Below are 16,491 nucleotides of genomic sequence, written 5' to 3'. Positions count from 1 at the left end.
ATTTATTTATTCATTTTAATTAACCCATTCCTGTTTCAATGCTGATTCGCCCCCCAATTTCATTGACTTTAAAGCATTCGAATAGTTGGACCCCAGCGTGTTTAGTTGGAGTGTTAGATCTACAGCTGCATATAAAAGGTGGGTGGATCCAGCATGATGTCATCTTTAGGGTCAGTCAGCGTGGTGTGTGTGCGTGAGAAATCAACATCATCGTCATGGCATCCGACAGGAAGTGGATTAGTGCAGATGTAGTAAATAGAGGAGTCGTCCTTTCCGAATGATTCTAGAGGCAGTGGGTTACGCAAACTCTGTGACCTCTGCATGACCTTTAGGTTCACTGGCTCCTCCCCGAGGTCATATGCCACAGCTCTTTCATACTTGCACGCTTGCTTGTGGTGCCTACAAACGATTATTAGTTGATCAGTTAATTAATCAACGTATCAATTTGACCAATTGGAAAAGCGTATTTCATAGCGATGTCATTGAAATATCACTGGAAACTACATTATAGGGATTTGTGTAAGAGGCATCACCTCCAGCGGTTGATATAGGACACACAGCATGTGATGGCCGTCACAGTGAGGACGCACAGGGAGAGCGAGAGCATGGTGATGTTGAACACTTTACACTCTATATAGTCACAAAGGGAAAGTCTCATTATCACATGTTTACTCGGGAAGGAAAAAAAACATCCATTAGGAATTGTTAGAAAAGAAATGGCAGCTAAGGAATATTTAGCATAAATATAACAACAGTGTTATTTCGACACCTACTTAAAACACAAGATCTTATATGCAGCCCCTCTTTTAATTCTATCATCTGATCAGTTTTAGGACAATACAACCTATAACATCATATGACATTTTTCATCGTCCCATTATTTATTTAACCAAAATGAAATGAAAAGAGAATCCTTCCACAGGATAAGTTGCAGCCAGCTGCTGCTACTCATCAGCCCTTGACTAACTGATCATCAGCAGGTGTGCAGACCTCTATAAAAGCAGAGGTTTTGGCAGTTACAGATGGAGCCACGCCAAATAGCCGCGGAAGTGTGAATGGCGTACGAATGGCGTACGGCTGCCCTATGCACGCCGTAATCCCCCCTCCTTTTCTTTCGAGAAAGGCGTGTCAAGATTTCACAGTAAACACGCCCATTCAAGCCCTATTTATGCATTTACCTGGTTCCACCACTAGATGGCGCTTCGTTCTCAAGGACACGTTAACACAAGCCAGCAATTTAGCTGCGCTGAGTTGCAATCACGTGATTTTAACAACCCACCCCCACCCCCGCCGAACTGACGCTACCAAACTGCACTAGAGATGAAGATGGCGGCTTAATGGACTATTCGCGGTAAGTGGTGTTTTAATTTATTAAATTTGTTTGGGATTAGTTTACAGTTTATTTCCCAGTTTAGTTTTTTTACCGGCCGTTTTGAAAATCACTGGCAGCACGAGCAGCGTGCGATGTAACTTTAGATACCTTAATGATCTGTTTACCAAGTCTGGAGTTAACATTACAGCTTACTGTCAGTGTCACAAACTCAGAATGTCACTCATCTTTAACTAAAAAGACACTAAAGCTTCGAAAATACTATTAATGTCCCTATTACAAAAGGCTGCACTACCGGATGAAGAGTGTTTGTGCTCTATAAAAATGCCTTTAGAGTCTGAGGCGTGTTGTCTGGATAAATTCAGCATTTATTTATTCTTTGGGTAAGAGTTAATCTGCCGGATATATCTGTGAATATAATGTGATGCAGTTCATGAAGGACACAAGCTGAGGATAGATGTACAGGAGCTCGCGAGCTAAACACTAATAACCGGGTTTATATTTTTCTCAATTTTGCCGTGACTTTGCGCGGTAGCGCGAGCGCTTAGTTACCGAGATGGATAAAAACTCTGAAGTGTTTATCAGTTAAGGGGGAGGGGGAGGTGTGTGTGGAGAGGGGAGGTATGTGTGTGGGGAGGTGTGGGGTGCTTCAGTACTCGGGAAGTTATAGTTTGGCTTCAGAGATAAACTAATGTATACGAGTGTTATATCGCCTAACTTATTTGTATGAAAAGCGCATTAAGTAAATTCTCGGTTAATTTAATGCAGACGATACTACAGACAGACCGGGGTTAACACTAACAAAGTTCAATGGTTAAAGTTAGCCCAGTTTATTTACATTCCAGAATTCCCCAAAACAGTATTTTACACACTCTGTGGTGTAGGTTTACTAATATCTTTTATATTTATTACAACTAGATATTCTGTAAAGTTTATCTTTGTCTTCACTAAATTCTCCTGTTTTCTTTAATCAGAGCTCCGCCCTGGAGGATTGGGGGGTCAGACGGATGACGGTTGGCCTTTTGGAGCTATTGGAGGAGCCTGAACAAGCTGTTGAGGGAGCTGTAGAAGGGATGACGTCACAGCTTTAGAATGATGTTTGGTCAGGTCTACTGTATATTCTGAACATAGAATTGCAAAACGCTTGATACTTTAGGGGGGAAACAAAGAATTAAACATTTCCATCTTTCATATTTTTTAAAAATGATATTTTAATATAAAAGAACCAGATAGAGACTGATAAGCAGCTGGTGTTATCCAGGTATTTTAATGAGCTTTAAGCAAAAATTAAACATGTTTTCACCTGTTTAATACAAATTATTGTTTTACCTTTTACTAGTTTTGGAAGAATAAATTTTATTTTTAAAGTCATGTGTGCGTGTTTTAATTGTTGGGGGATTGTTTGTGTATTTAAAAATACATTTACTTAAACCAACAACTTCAATGTGCAAAAAATGGGACCCGACATTGTTTTAAATAGTCAAAGAGTTGGGCTAATAATAATAATAATAATAATTATTATTATTATTATTATATATAATACATAACTTGATCATATGTATCTGTGATAGTTTGTGTTTGTGATTATGTGACCCATAATCATTTTTTCTCAGTATAATTTTTTGGGGGGTTTTAAGAACTCCATCAAAAGAGCAAAGACAAACTTAGAAGGAGTGGAAGGTAAGAAACCTCAGTGGAGAATACTGACTGTGACATGGTGCTAATTGCTCTGTGTGTGTGTGTGTGTGTTTTTGGCGGGGGGAGGGGTACTTCAGACTTACTTGTCTCTGCCCAAATGTTTGTGTTAAAGCAACGGAGAAATGCCGGAGCGCGCGCACACACACACCTCTCATCCACAAACGCTTTAACTGTTGTCTTGTAAATCGTTGATTAAACCTATGAACACAGCTGTTCAGTATCAGTCCTAAACACAAGCGCAGGGTCTGTTTTTGTCCTTAATTAAAAGACACCAATATGTTAATAATTTACACAATGATAACATGTTTATGTTTAATGTTTATTTTGCGGGAAAAGGTAATAAGCTATATTTAAAATAAAACAAACCAGGAAGTAAGTGTTTTATACATTAAAGTGCTTTGTATAACCAAGTGCCCGAACAGACATAGCAACAGTATACAAAGTGTGTGCGCTGTGGGGGATTGGAAGATGAACGAAGATAATCATTTACAAGACAAAAGACGTTCAGAGGTGTGTAACCCCCCCCCCTCCCCCCCGCCACGGATTGCCCCCCATTACGCAATCGCTATCTTCAAAAAAAGCCGCCGCCCCTTTTCATTCAAACGTGTTAGCGAGTGTTTTTCTTTCCCTCCGCTTGTGAACACAGTTGCGTTCAGTAACACGATGGAACCAATAACCTAAACAGCAGCAACAACAACCATTATGATCACACTTTGTTGAATTTATATCTTTGCATTGCTACGTGTTTATTTACTTGCTTTTCGCATCGCACGTATAATGCACTCTAAAATCGACACTATCAAACTTGGAAATTATATAATATCCAATCAAACATCACGATATTAAAAGTAACGAATTTGTCACTACTTTTTCTCTTATGCAGCACGGCTAAAAAGATAATAAAAATTACACCAAAGTGCTGCAGGTTTGGTGTCTGTGAGCTTTTCCTAATCAGAGTTACACGGGGGGCTGCTCCAGTTACACTCTACTTAGATATTACACAGAGGAGAGTTCACTTCTGTTCTCTTCATCCTTGCTTAATTTCGTCTCATGAAATAATAGTAAGTTTTGTAAAGTCTGAGTTCATCTCCCCAGCCAGTGTTGTGTATGGGCAGGGTAGCATCATGGCAGGATTGGTGTCATTTTTATTATCTTTTTAGCCGTGCTGCGTAAGAGAAGAGTAGTGACAAATTCATTACTTTCGTTACTAGACTATTTTGTCTGCAAGTGAAATACATCGATACGTTAATAATTTACACCACGATAACATTACTGCAGAAGGAATTGAAGAGACGTGACTTTGAGACGTTTACAGTATATTCGAACCGTAGACAGTGTTTATTTTGCAGAACATTACAAAACAGCCATGTCCAATAAAACAGTGCATCTTTAATAAGCCACATTTCGAGTCAGTAGTAAAATTAACGAAAGACTGAGAAGCCCCGTAAACTTGACCCTGACAATAATAGTCGATTGTTTATATATATATATATATATATATATATATTTTTTTTTTTAAATGTTCAAATTAACGTTTCAGAGTAGCCTATATAATTTGTCTTGTCATCTGTTTACAGCGTTGGTTGATTTTGTGATTGAGACCCATGGGTTACATTGAAATATTTTTATTAGTAGTAGTAAGCCAGGCTTTAGTAACCTTGGATAAATCAATATAAGCCGTCTCTCGCGCACGCGCTCTCTCTCTCTCTCTCTCCCTCACACACACACACACACACACGTACACACACAAACAAATGAAACTATGGCAAAAATATATAAGCAGTAAAAATTACAGTGTTATCCTGTAGGTGATTCCTGTCCTGATAACAGGCGCTAACCCTCTGGAACTGTTTAGTTCTGTTAGTATTGTGTTCAGGTGTGAATGTTTCTGGGGATTTAATCTGCCTCTGCTGCTGCATCTATTCACCGTAGTGATAAGTGATTAATGGCCGATCAGATCTTTGATGGGGGACGTTATGCTGGTTAAATGACTAAAGACAGACTGATCCGTATGGACAGGTATTTGTTCCAGATATTATGCGTTAATTATTAATCGATTTGTTTTGCCAATTTTTGACTATCAGCGAAAAAAAACATCAGCGAAAACATAAAAAATATAACGAAAACAAACTCAAGCAGAAGTTAAATTTTAAGCTTTACTTTGCAGCAAAATATTATCTACCGTTTTCTATTAAACGAAAATAGATAAAATACACTGTAATGTAAAATACTGTACATAGCCCGCACGGTATACCTACGGTATAGATAAATTACAGATGTTACCGTGTCTTTAAGTATTATTAAGGATGTCGTGAAAAATATTGCAATAAGTGGTTTTATTAATTAATTAAATTAATCATTAATTAAAAATAGCATAAGCATCATGGGTTGTGTATTGAGTGATCTGTGATCTGTGATCTGTAAAATCTGTTTTATGAATCGTTTTTTATCCCTATTTTTTACCACATCATCTATTTATGAAACTATGTTGACGTAAGTTATGTTATATATATCAAATATAGTAACCGTCTGCTTGGACACTGCAGTTAACTGAAGCAGTCAATGCTCCATCTGGCGGAATTATACAGCATTGCAACCATCTTTTTAGAAAGCGCATGGGGGCGTTTATGGGGCGGGGCATCGTTAACTACGTCATCGCGGGGGATCACATTCCGTGCACGAATCGATCATGGTCCTGTCACGGTCCTGTCATGGACCTATCATGCTCCAAGCGGCTGTTTGACGTGGCTCCCACTGTAGCTGGTTTGGAGCATTCTGGTGTGTGTTAGCAGAATGCCAAAGGGAAAGACATAAGCACTGGACTTAGAAATGCAATTGTTGCTGCACATCTGGAAAGGATTATAAATTATTTCCAAGAAATTTGGAGCTCAGTGTTCTGCAGTGAGAAAGATTATTCACAAGTGGAAAGCATTCAGGACAGTTGCCAATCTTCTCAGGAGTGGACGTCCCAGAACATAGTGAGGGCCAGATGAAGCCTCTTCAAAATTTAGGTGTCAAGGCTTCCCAGGAAAGGTTAATTTTATGATGCTTCATACAAGAGATCATTGTACCGTCATCTAGTGGGCAAATTTTGTTTAGCAACTAGATTGTAACATCGCAATCAGCGCAATTAAGATGTACATGTAGCACCACTGCTCAAGTAAATGTTTATGCACATAATCAACATCTCTGAATCTTGCACATGCCTTTACTTAAGCACCGAAGAGTTAGTCATGTGATTCCAGCAAACGCGAGGCTTCGTTTGTCATTGGTCACAAGACTCTTGGGGACACAACAGATGCCCTTTATGCGAGGCATCATTTGGACTTGCCCCTTTCTGCTCAATACAAGCTTTAGAGCTTCTGTGTCATAGTAACATCAATACCAGGACATTTACTCCAAAGTCAGACCATGCAATGCTCAGAGAAATACCAAAAACTCAAGAGCTACATCTCAGGCCCTACAGGCCGTATTAAGCATGTTAAACGGTAAAGGCTATGACGGCACAATTAGACGAAGAATGAACAAGTACGCTTTTCTTGGAAGGGTTTCCAGGGGAAAGTCTCTTCTGTTTATAAAGAACATTGAAGCACGACTGAGGTTCACAAAACCACAACAAACCATGCGGCTCCTGTAACAAGGCCCTATGGACAAATGATACCAAAGCTGTTTGGTCTTAAGGTCCAGTGCAGTGGCGGCTGCTCTAAGACTACAAGGGAAACTCCGCTTCCTCTACTATGTCAGAAAATAAATGCTCATATATGCACTGTCGTATTTATATTGGTTTTAATAAAAGTGCGCTAGAATGTGTTCAACTGTATGACTAGCTTGTTCAAAATCAGGTATTTATTGTCGATTGTTTGACGCGATTTCATACATTGTCATACATTTTCGTGCAGCACAGCGCATTAAACCCTCCTGAAGCCCAGCTTCACTGGAGCTCTATGGGCAGCACAGAGGAGCTTTTTTCACTGCAGAAAAGCTGGACGGTAATTGGATAAATGCACCAAAATCGTCACTTCCAGGAAAGCTCAGCTTCTCTGGGAGTAAAAGAGAGCAGTGGGCGGGCCAGGACGCTGGGCTGCTGCATGATGATTGGAGGCGCGGAACCCCTTTTTTGATTGACAGTATGTCTTAAGTATACATTACAGAGATTCGAGTTCAGTCCCATGCGGAAGTGCAGGTGAAGTGGTACGACGAACTGCTGCACTCTGTATTGTTTGCTGGTGATGTAAACCACGACCATGGCCCAAGATTGATCTGGTCTAAAAATCAGGAAAAAACAACAGGTCTTTTTAGCTCACAAGGTGAACTGGCTGACTGGAAGTGCTGTGACAGAAAATGTACTGTTGACCATGCCTTTTGATGAAACCTTCTCAGGGAATGGGATGTGTTTGGTCAAACGTGGGTTTTGGGGATCTGGGTAACTTTGACAGGGCATACAAAAGGCATGAAAAGTGCAAAGAACAGAATGAATTTTATGATGAAGTCCTAATACGAGCTTCCCCTGTTTCAAAAGCTAGCAGCCGCCACTGGTCCAGTGCCATGTTTGTTAAACACCAAACAGCATTCCAGTAGAAACACCTCATACCTACTGTCAAGCATGGCGGGTGGTGGAGGGGTGATGAACTGGGCTTGGTTTTTGCAGCTACAGGACCTGGGAATCTTGGATGCATTGAGTTGACCATGAACTCCTCTGTATACCAGAATATTCTAAAGGCAAATGTAGCCATCTGTTCGACAGCTAAAAATGAACTGCAACAGGACAATGATCCAAAGCACAGCAGTAAATCTACATCAGAATGGCTGTAAATGAAAAGAATCAAGGTTTTGGAACGGCCTAGTCGGAATCCAGACTTCAACCCAACTGTTAAACAAACATGCTGTGGTAGGAATCTAATTGCTTATTACTTGTTTTTGTGCAATTTTTTTTTTTTCTGTTTTGACTTGGAAAAAAACTTTTATGTTGTTGTTCTGCTGAGGTTTGCCTAATACTGAGACCAGATATGATCAGATGATTTTTATTTAGTTTTTTTTTTTTTTACAAAAAGGCATAGAATTAAAAGAGGGGCACTAACTTTTACACATGACTGTATATACAGTAGGTATAAACTTTTAACAGCTTTTTGGCTGATTTGGTAAAATTTATAATTCATTGAAAATGTATAAAAATCTTAAATTTTGTCATTTCATAAATGGGAAAAAACTAAATCTGTGTATCTCACCGTAGGCGACATCTCTGCTCTCGCTGTCTGTCTTTGTGCTGTTAAGATAAAGCACCGAGCTCAAAGTTCTCGGCCTGTTCTCAGCCATTGTAGCACTGGCATCTCCAATGCAAGAAAGGCGGACTGAGACATTCGAAGGAATCATGTGACTCAAGTTGGTTTCCATGGTGATGCCCCTCTCAAACCCTTTAGTCCCCCCCATTCTTCCCTGCCAACTTGGTCTTGTTTGTGGGCAGGGGGCTGGAATGCCATTTTACACAAACACAATCAGCTCGGAGTGTTGTAGAATGTGGAAAAACTTCACGTCTAGGGGCGAGGAGGTAATTAGTTACCCAGCGGGAAAGAAATAAAGTTCTAGTTTGAGGTGCGAGTTACTCATTATGAGCGTAAGTCAGTGCGAAACAGCACACACCAAACATGACTTGGCTCAGTGGAAGATCTGTGGAAATCTGATGTTTCTGCCAAACATGTTCTTTTAAATATCTGTCATTATCCTTCATTACGTGTATTTATTTTAAGGTTTGCTAAAACTCTCCCAGTGTAACTTATGTCCACTTGAATGTCAGATGCTTAATGATTTACCTAACTGTGTGTCTCAGTCTCACACACACATTGGCACTTAGGACATTATCCACTAGGGTTTTGCTTCGAGTTCTCAGGTCACCTAGAAGTCAGAAGTGTGTTTGAATCATGTACTCTCTCAATATATATATATGTTTTTTCCCATGTCAGGCCGTAAATATACACCATTCCGCCACCCAGCTCCGGTGGCATCAGAGGTCAACTCCCTTACCGCTGACGCCAATCAAAACATACACAAACGCAGCATGGTCACTCCGTCCTAAATCACTCTGATGCTGGCTTTAACATTTACTGCACCCTTGTGGAATATTCGGACATGGTCTGTTGCTCTTGTGGCTTAGAGAGCTGAACAGTTCAGCAACTAGATGGCAGCGTTCTCATGAACTTGACTTTCGAACAAATATGATGAGAAACGACTGAAAAAAATAGTATAGACTAAAATATAAAGTCTTTTTTAATATAAATTCTGTCATAACAATAACAACACAGTGTATCACACATATCCTATACAAAGCTTTTCTTTTTAATCTTTAATAATTAATTTTTTTAATAAAAGATTTTTAAAGAAGTCGTGTTGCGATATTTTTATTGAAATTAAGAGCTGAATATAATAATAATAATAATAATAATAATAATAATAATAAACATGCCTGAGCAAATTGTCCAAATAAAACATGGAAGGAAAAAGATTTAATAGATACACTAAATTAAAAGAGTTATTAATGAATTCATAATAAAATGTTAATAATAAATACTGGAATTAAATCTGGAAATAAAGTGGAAATATATTGGCCTTTTTTAATTTTGGTCAATTGTATATTTTGTCAATTCCTGTAATTGAAGGATCTTGGGACATGATATTTAATAAGAATCACAACACTTGGTAGCTTTAATGTTATTTAAGAAATGTTTTTAAAAAATGTGTATGGTTTTAGAAAAAATGAAAAACAGAATTAAAGTAAACAAAAACAAAAATAAATATTGCGAACAATTAGGACATAGAGAAGCACATCTAAAAAAAATCTATTGGCCAGATCATCTTAGTTGAGTAACATTGATTTAAAAATGACAAGGTTGGAATTGTATGTTTTATTTTAAAGAATATCACGTACAAAAATATCACATGCTTTCACATATTACTGCTTCACAAATTCTCAAGAAGAAAACCTTACTTTCACTGGACAGTAATGTAAACCAGGGACCTGGAGAAAATGGACGCATCCGCCTAAAAATCTATCCATCCTCTTTCATAATTCGAAGCAAACCGAGGAAACATTACTTATTAAAAAATCATAAAATCAATAATTACAACTGAAAAATAAAATAAACTCTTTGAAATTATGTGTCATAAATTTCACCTACTGAAATATTACTTTTACTCGCTTTTACATACTAGTGCTTCACAAAGTCTCTAGAATTAACAAAATAATTGTAAACCGAGGACCTAAAGCACTGGAGCAGCTTCACAGTCCGCGTACACATCCATCCATGCTCTTTAATAATCCATAGCGAACTGAGGAGACATTACCCCGGCCTGTGTATTAGTGTGTTTATTATGCCTCATAAGCTCAATGTGCTGGGAAAACACAGGAGACACACTCATGTGACTTTTATTCGTCATGCCATAACACACTAATTTAGGTAAAAGGTCTTAATAAGGACCAACCACACTTTCAGAGTGTTTCAATTAAACGGTGAAGTTTGATCCTATGGGAATCCAGGAAATGTGTTCGAGAGCTGATTCTGGATCAGCGTTTGTTTTTCTTATAGATTTATGAAGACATAAATGGGGCTGATCCTCAGTCAGTTAATGGGCCGATAATTTGTAAATGATGATGGTGAGGTCTTTTTAAAAAAATCTACCAGCCAAATCAACTTGTTTATCAAATTATGTTCACCTGGGCTTTAAAAGAAGAATTAATAAGGTTTGGTATTTTTGGACGTCAGTTGTCTGCCCTTTTTAAGATCGATTTATGATTGTTGGTTAATTCATTTTAGCATTTATTTTTTTTAATTCAAACTATTAGTTACAACTTAGAACTAGAAATAGATTACTTTGGAATTATATGTCACGAATTTCATGTCACAGTCCACCTAAATGTCTGTGCTTGTTAATAATCCATAGTAAACTGAGGAGACATTACTCCTGTCTGTGTATTAGTGTGTTTATTATGTCTTGTAGGCTCAATGTATTGGGAAAACACAGGAGTTTTATGCTCATGTGCCTTCTATTCGTCATGCCATAAAACACTAATTCAGGTAAAAGGTGTTAATGGGGACCAACTACTCTCATCCTGGGACAGTGTTTGGTTTTCATACAGACTTAGCAGGACATAAAAAGGGCTGATCCTCGGTCAGTTAATTGGGTGATATTTCCACCCTGAGGGTCACACATGGGGCAGATTAGCACTTTTGTTTGCTCTCCATGGACCAAGCGGTGTTTATTACAAGAAGAAAGTGCCTTGGCATAATTATTTGTGTACATGTTCCCTAAATGAAGGCCTTCCAGACTAAATAGGTTCGACACACAGGAATTTTAGGCATGTGTGTGAGTTCAATACCTTTTTCCTTATTGTACTTTATCATACACCATCTAGCGTTTTATAAAAATGAAACTAGAGGGTTTTTTTTTGTCTTTTTTATTTTGTGTTTGGTCAGTTCACGTGAACATAGACAGATGGGACATTAACCATCATGCTCCAGTACAGTGACGGCGTCAGTCTTAAAAAATGACTAAATTAATGTAAAGTGCGTTTGACAGTTTAAGCGTTTGACCAAATTCCAATAAAATCTTAATTTAATTCCAAAACACTCTATATTGTAATGTTTTCACTACATATACAAATTATATACACCCCTATGTTTCATTTTTCACATTTATGTCAACAATTAGTGAGTAAACCGCACACATTCTTCAAAACAAGCTATTTGTTTTATGTCTTGCAAACACCACTACTGGAATTTTCCAGCTTCAATTGAGTATAAAGTTAATGACCTCCTGTCTTAATGTGCGATGTTTGTGTTACCGAAAAACTGACCAATAGTCACACATCAAGTTGACAAATTGATGTAAAGTACGTATTGTAAAGTAATTCATATGCATTTATGTTTTAAAATGGAAAGAAAACAAGGAAACTAAAATTTTATTTAGCTTTCGCTTGTCAAATACAAATCAAAATATTGACTGTTTTTAATTGTTTTAACAGTTGTAAAAACACAAATTCGATGGGAAATTTTTAATTCCTGAAACATATAGTAGTAGTTCAATGTAGCTGAAATTTTTTTTTATAAACAAACAACTTAAAAATAAACACAATTAAGCTTATAATACCATCAATTTCATATTTATAACTATTAGTACTTATTTTAACCTTAAAGAAATATTGTTATTTGGCATAATAATAATAATAATAATAATAATATTATATATATATATAATATATTATAAAACATGTAAAACAAAACAAAAACAGATAAAGTGTGCACTCTGTAACTATATGCTGGATTAAATTCTGGGTGATTTAAATATTCTCAATTTTCAGCATCTGGAAAATCCTTTACCTTGCTAAAAAAAAAAGAAATCATGTAGTGATCCATGTCAGCATTTACATGAGGGTTTCTTTAAACCACCAAGAAATTGCTGATACACATCAGTGTGCACTGTGCCAGCGTTGAAAACTCAGCTCTGTGTCTTTTCATCAGACGAATATTCCAGATAATCAGTTACAGATGAAGCTGTGTGAGAAGGTGGGCCCAAGCATCGGATTGGTCCTCGTTGTTTGAATATGAACTGAATTCTCCTTCAGGTCTCTCCAGCTATGTGAAGGATACATCTGAAAAACAATTTAGCAATCCATCAAACACAGAACACTGCATATGGCTTGTCCCATTTGTCTCCAGGGTGTCCTGTTCTGGACATGATTTCCAAATACAGAGTACTGAAATCTACAGCTTAACATTTTTAGCTTAATCTCACATGTTCTGACAGCGGTCAGGCTTTACAACTAAATTCCATCCAGAAATAAGGGCTACACGCATGACTTGGAGATCTGTCATCAGTGTGAATGTCAGACCCCAGTTTTTTTAGGGGTTGTGGTTACAGATGGAGCATGACCCATAAACCGGGGTAAAGCAATAAGGCCTTCGTGACCTAGAGTGACCTCTGGACGTGATACGCAAGATCAGCTTTATACTCATGTAAGCACACAGAATGTTTATCTGAATGGACCTTAACTATTTCTCTTAGGTTGAGGCTTCAGCTAGCAAACCAGTTGTGACCAGGTATTGTGATAAACAAATGAATGCTAACTCTTAAAGGCCAAAATATTATTAATAAATAAACATGTTAAATGAGAACCAAGAGATAAGTAGGCGGGGCACAATCTCTCCCCCCTTGTCAATCACAGTCGTAATCATGACCACCTGTGAGCTCATATATTTAAAAGAGGGTAGATGTTAAACTGTATTGTAGAAAAAACACACTTTAGGACATACTGAAAAAGGAACATAATTAGCTTTGTTGTTGTAACTAGCTAGCTCTTACTTCTAAAAACTTACGCATATAACATCATATTTGGCTTGTTACTGTACGACTCGCGGATATGAAAAAATTGAAGAGAACTTTGCCGAAACCCCCTGCTTGGATTAGGAAAAGTCTCTTCTTCTCGAAGGTTGGACTCGAAGTTAAATCCTCTCTGTTATCTTTAACCATCACAGTGACGTTTCTAACTGTTTAATAACTCTTTATGAAGACCCAGGTTTCAGTAAGGTAAAGGATATATACAGGATTATCTCCCTGACCTTTGACCCTTCCTGGGATTAGCGAGACCTAAATCACAGGATATAGTGGAAAAGCAATACTTCGTGTAGAGTATACGTTTCTTAAGTCCTAAAACCTGTATTTCGTATTAAAGAAGACTCTTAGTAGGTTTCCCATAGCAGTCTTTATAACTGTATTACAAGCAGCTGCAGATAACAGAGGCGCTGTTCTGGGATCAGTGTGTGTGTGTGTGTGTGTGTGTGTGTGGTAGGTAATAACGAAGATGACTGTGAAAGTGAAAACATGCTGCTCCACTGACGGAACACAGGAATGACATTTAGTGAAGATTTAACATTTTCATCATCATGAGAACTTGGCAGTGTAAATTTGGTTAAAATGTCTTGGTCCATTTGGAAGAATATGTAATAAATCCTACAGTAGGTATAGTTTTAGTCATTTCCAAACTAAAGGAGACCACAGACAAAGTTTGAAACCTAAATATTTTTTTTCAGCCCACCCAAATCTTTAATCATCACTCCGATCAACACACGAACAGTTCGAACATAAACAAATAATGAAACTATTAAAATCCCATGGCTTTGTTTTATTAATTGCAATTACCTCTCTAAATGTAAAAATATTTAATTATAAATATTTTGGTAATTTCAAACCTTACTACGAAATTGAAAACTAAATTTTTTTCTTTAAATATTGTAAATGGTCTCTCACAGCCCACCCGCAGTACCTTTATCAAACACTACGCCCACACTATAGGAAACACTGATATAGGATTTTATCTAGCTAATAAGATGCAAACTCGCTTTAGAAAGCTACCAGATTTTTCTTTTCACGTGTAACTTTACTTAGCAATGTTCCTTTGCCCTAATTCCTCATTAACATTCCCACCTGTGGAGCTTCGGTGGCTGCTTAACATTTATGTCACAAATAGCTATGTAATTAAATGTAAATAGGTGGCATGGGTCATTGGGGCATCCATTGAGCCCAAAATGAGGCTGGGTAATTGTGTTCGGGAACATCCGATCCTGAGTGTTAGCCTGAGCTCCTGTAACCCACAGTCCTCTCTGATTCGAACACAGCTCGCCATTTCTGATGAAAGGGAGATTTTAATTTTGGCTGATGACCCGTAAATACCTTATTAGGCTGGCTGAATATCAAGGGCACAAGATTAGATTAAACTGGCTGAACCATCACAAAACATTTCTATAATAAACCCGAAAAAAAAAAAAAAAAACTTTTTCAGTGAATTCATTATTCAACAAAAAACAATTAAATAGCAAAGACTACGTGAACTGGAAATGCAACCTAAACATAATCTACAGTGTATAAACAGTCTCTTTTTTCTCTCTCTCATTTTCTAATAAGTAGACACAAAGTTTAAAACCCAAATAATGAAAATATGGAATGATACAGTTTCCTGTCAATAAGCTGTTACTATAGAAACGATACAGCCAAAACATATTATTTGTGCTTATTTTATTCATTTATTTTTTGTCATACATATAATACAGAAAATGTGTATAACTTCTGAAGGTTATGTGACATAGAAGTGACCAATCTTGCTTCGCCAAAAAAATCATGTTACTAACTTCATACTATATATATAATTCATATCGCATATGAATTTCATATTTTTCATATTTCGTATATCATAATGCACATTATTAATATTTCTTTATGAGTATTGGTGTCTAGAAGCATATGACCTGTGAAAAAATTGTTGCTTAAATTAAAGCATTCTGTTCAAAGTTAAGGCTTTTCGCCTTAATTACTAACAAAAGTGGTTTTGTTTAAAATCAGACACAAACCTTAAGGTATGTGGCCATAAAACATAGAAAACTATAGTTTATTCAGTTGAAATGATTAGTAATTATTGTGAACACATATACCGATAAAATTCCAGGGCTATCTCGGTGCTTTGCATGAGAGATAATCTTAAAAATCATAAAAAGCAAAAAATCTGTAGTGTCCGTAACCATGTCAAATTCATGCTGTGATATCTTAACAATTTTGCATTTTGGAATAATACACTTTTTCAGGTTTATGTCTTTTCATGTTGACCAAGTTTTATCTAAGTGACAATTAAGAACATTGAAAGATTTTAATAAAAAAAAAGACACTACATAAATAAAAGCATGAAATTGTATCTAGCAAATGTGTTTTTTTTTTCATCTGATAAAAATATAAATTTGTATGCATATTTACAAGAAATGAAGCATTAATCCGGACATAAGAATCATTAAGTATTATAAAAAATGATGTTACATGATCCTATTTAAAAATTAACCTGGGTGACACTTTCTATAACATTTCCGGTACCATGTTTTGCCCGATCACATTCCTAGACTCATCCTTTCAGAACTTTAACATTAATCAGATTTAGAATTTAACAGCGTTGTTGGATAAATCTCTAAACCTCCTTTCAGGCTCCATTATTTTATATTGGCGTGATAACAGTAATAACACTAATAGTGACAGATCTGCTACAGCTCAGGAACAGCGTAGGCATTTTTGCCAGCTTTAACGATCCCACGAGTCTCCGAGAGCGGACACAAGCTGTCTACACAGGGCCTTTTGAGTATAGTAGCTGTAGACGTGGTTGACATTTTCATCCAGAACAGCTGTGTATCTACAGACAGATAAACATACAGAACAATTCACACACACACACACACACACACACACACACACACACACACATACTGTATATCTACAATAATCTTCGCCACCAAAAAAAAACACCTGTTGAGTCTCGGGGTGGAAATAAAAGCTCATGAGAAATGGTCCTATAAACACACAATGGAGTAACGAAAGCCAAACAAGGGTGTGATTACAGGACGGCTTCCCAGTTTAATGTCCGTCCTCTGGGACGTTTTTAA

At 37.1% G+C, this 16,491-nt stretch overlaps 1 protein-coding gene across 1 annotated transcript; it reads right to left on the bottom strand.

The window, feature by feature from the left end:
- Positions 1 to 62: 62 nt before the first annotated feature.
- si:dkey-246e1.3 (uncharacterized) lies at positions 63 to 8,455 on the bottom strand. The gene is made up of 3 exons (XM_053491957.1): positions 8,254 to 8,455; positions 534 to 630; positions 63 to 399 (listed from the first exon to the last, which is right to left on the bottom strand). The coding sequence occupies exons 1-3, from the start codon at positions 8,453 to 8,455 to the stop codon at positions 120 to 122; spliced, it is 579 nt and encodes a 192-aa protein (XP_053347932.1). The 3' UTR covers positions 63 to 119.
- Positions 8,456 to 16,491: the final 8,036 nt, after the last annotated feature.

This window comes from Clarias gariepinus, chromosome 3, assembly GCF_024256425.1.
Source record: "Clarias gariepinus isolate MV-2021 ecotype Netherlands chromosome 3, CGAR_prim_01v2, whole genome shotgun sequence".
Lineage (NCBI taxonomy): Eukaryota > Metazoa > Chordata > Actinopteri > Siluriformes > Clariidae > Clarias > Clarias gariepinus.
Note: the sequence above shows the minus strand (reverse complement) of the source record. Positions and strands in the feature narration are given on the sequence as shown.

Bases quoted from the DNA above. Each gene is read 5' to 3' on its own strand.
- si:dkey-246e1.3 (XM_053491957.1), bottom strand. From the start codon at position 8,455: ATGGGGGGGACTAAAGGGTTTGAGAGGGGCATCACCATGGAAACCAAC. The intron at 631-8,253 runs GTGAGATACACA...GTGACTATATAG, and splicing joins GAGCAGAGATGTCGCCTACG to AGTGTAAAGTGTTCAACATC. The intron at 400-533 runs GTGATGCCTCTT...AATCGTTTGTAG, and splicing joins TCCTATATCAACCGCTGGAG to GCACCACAAGCAAGCGTGCA.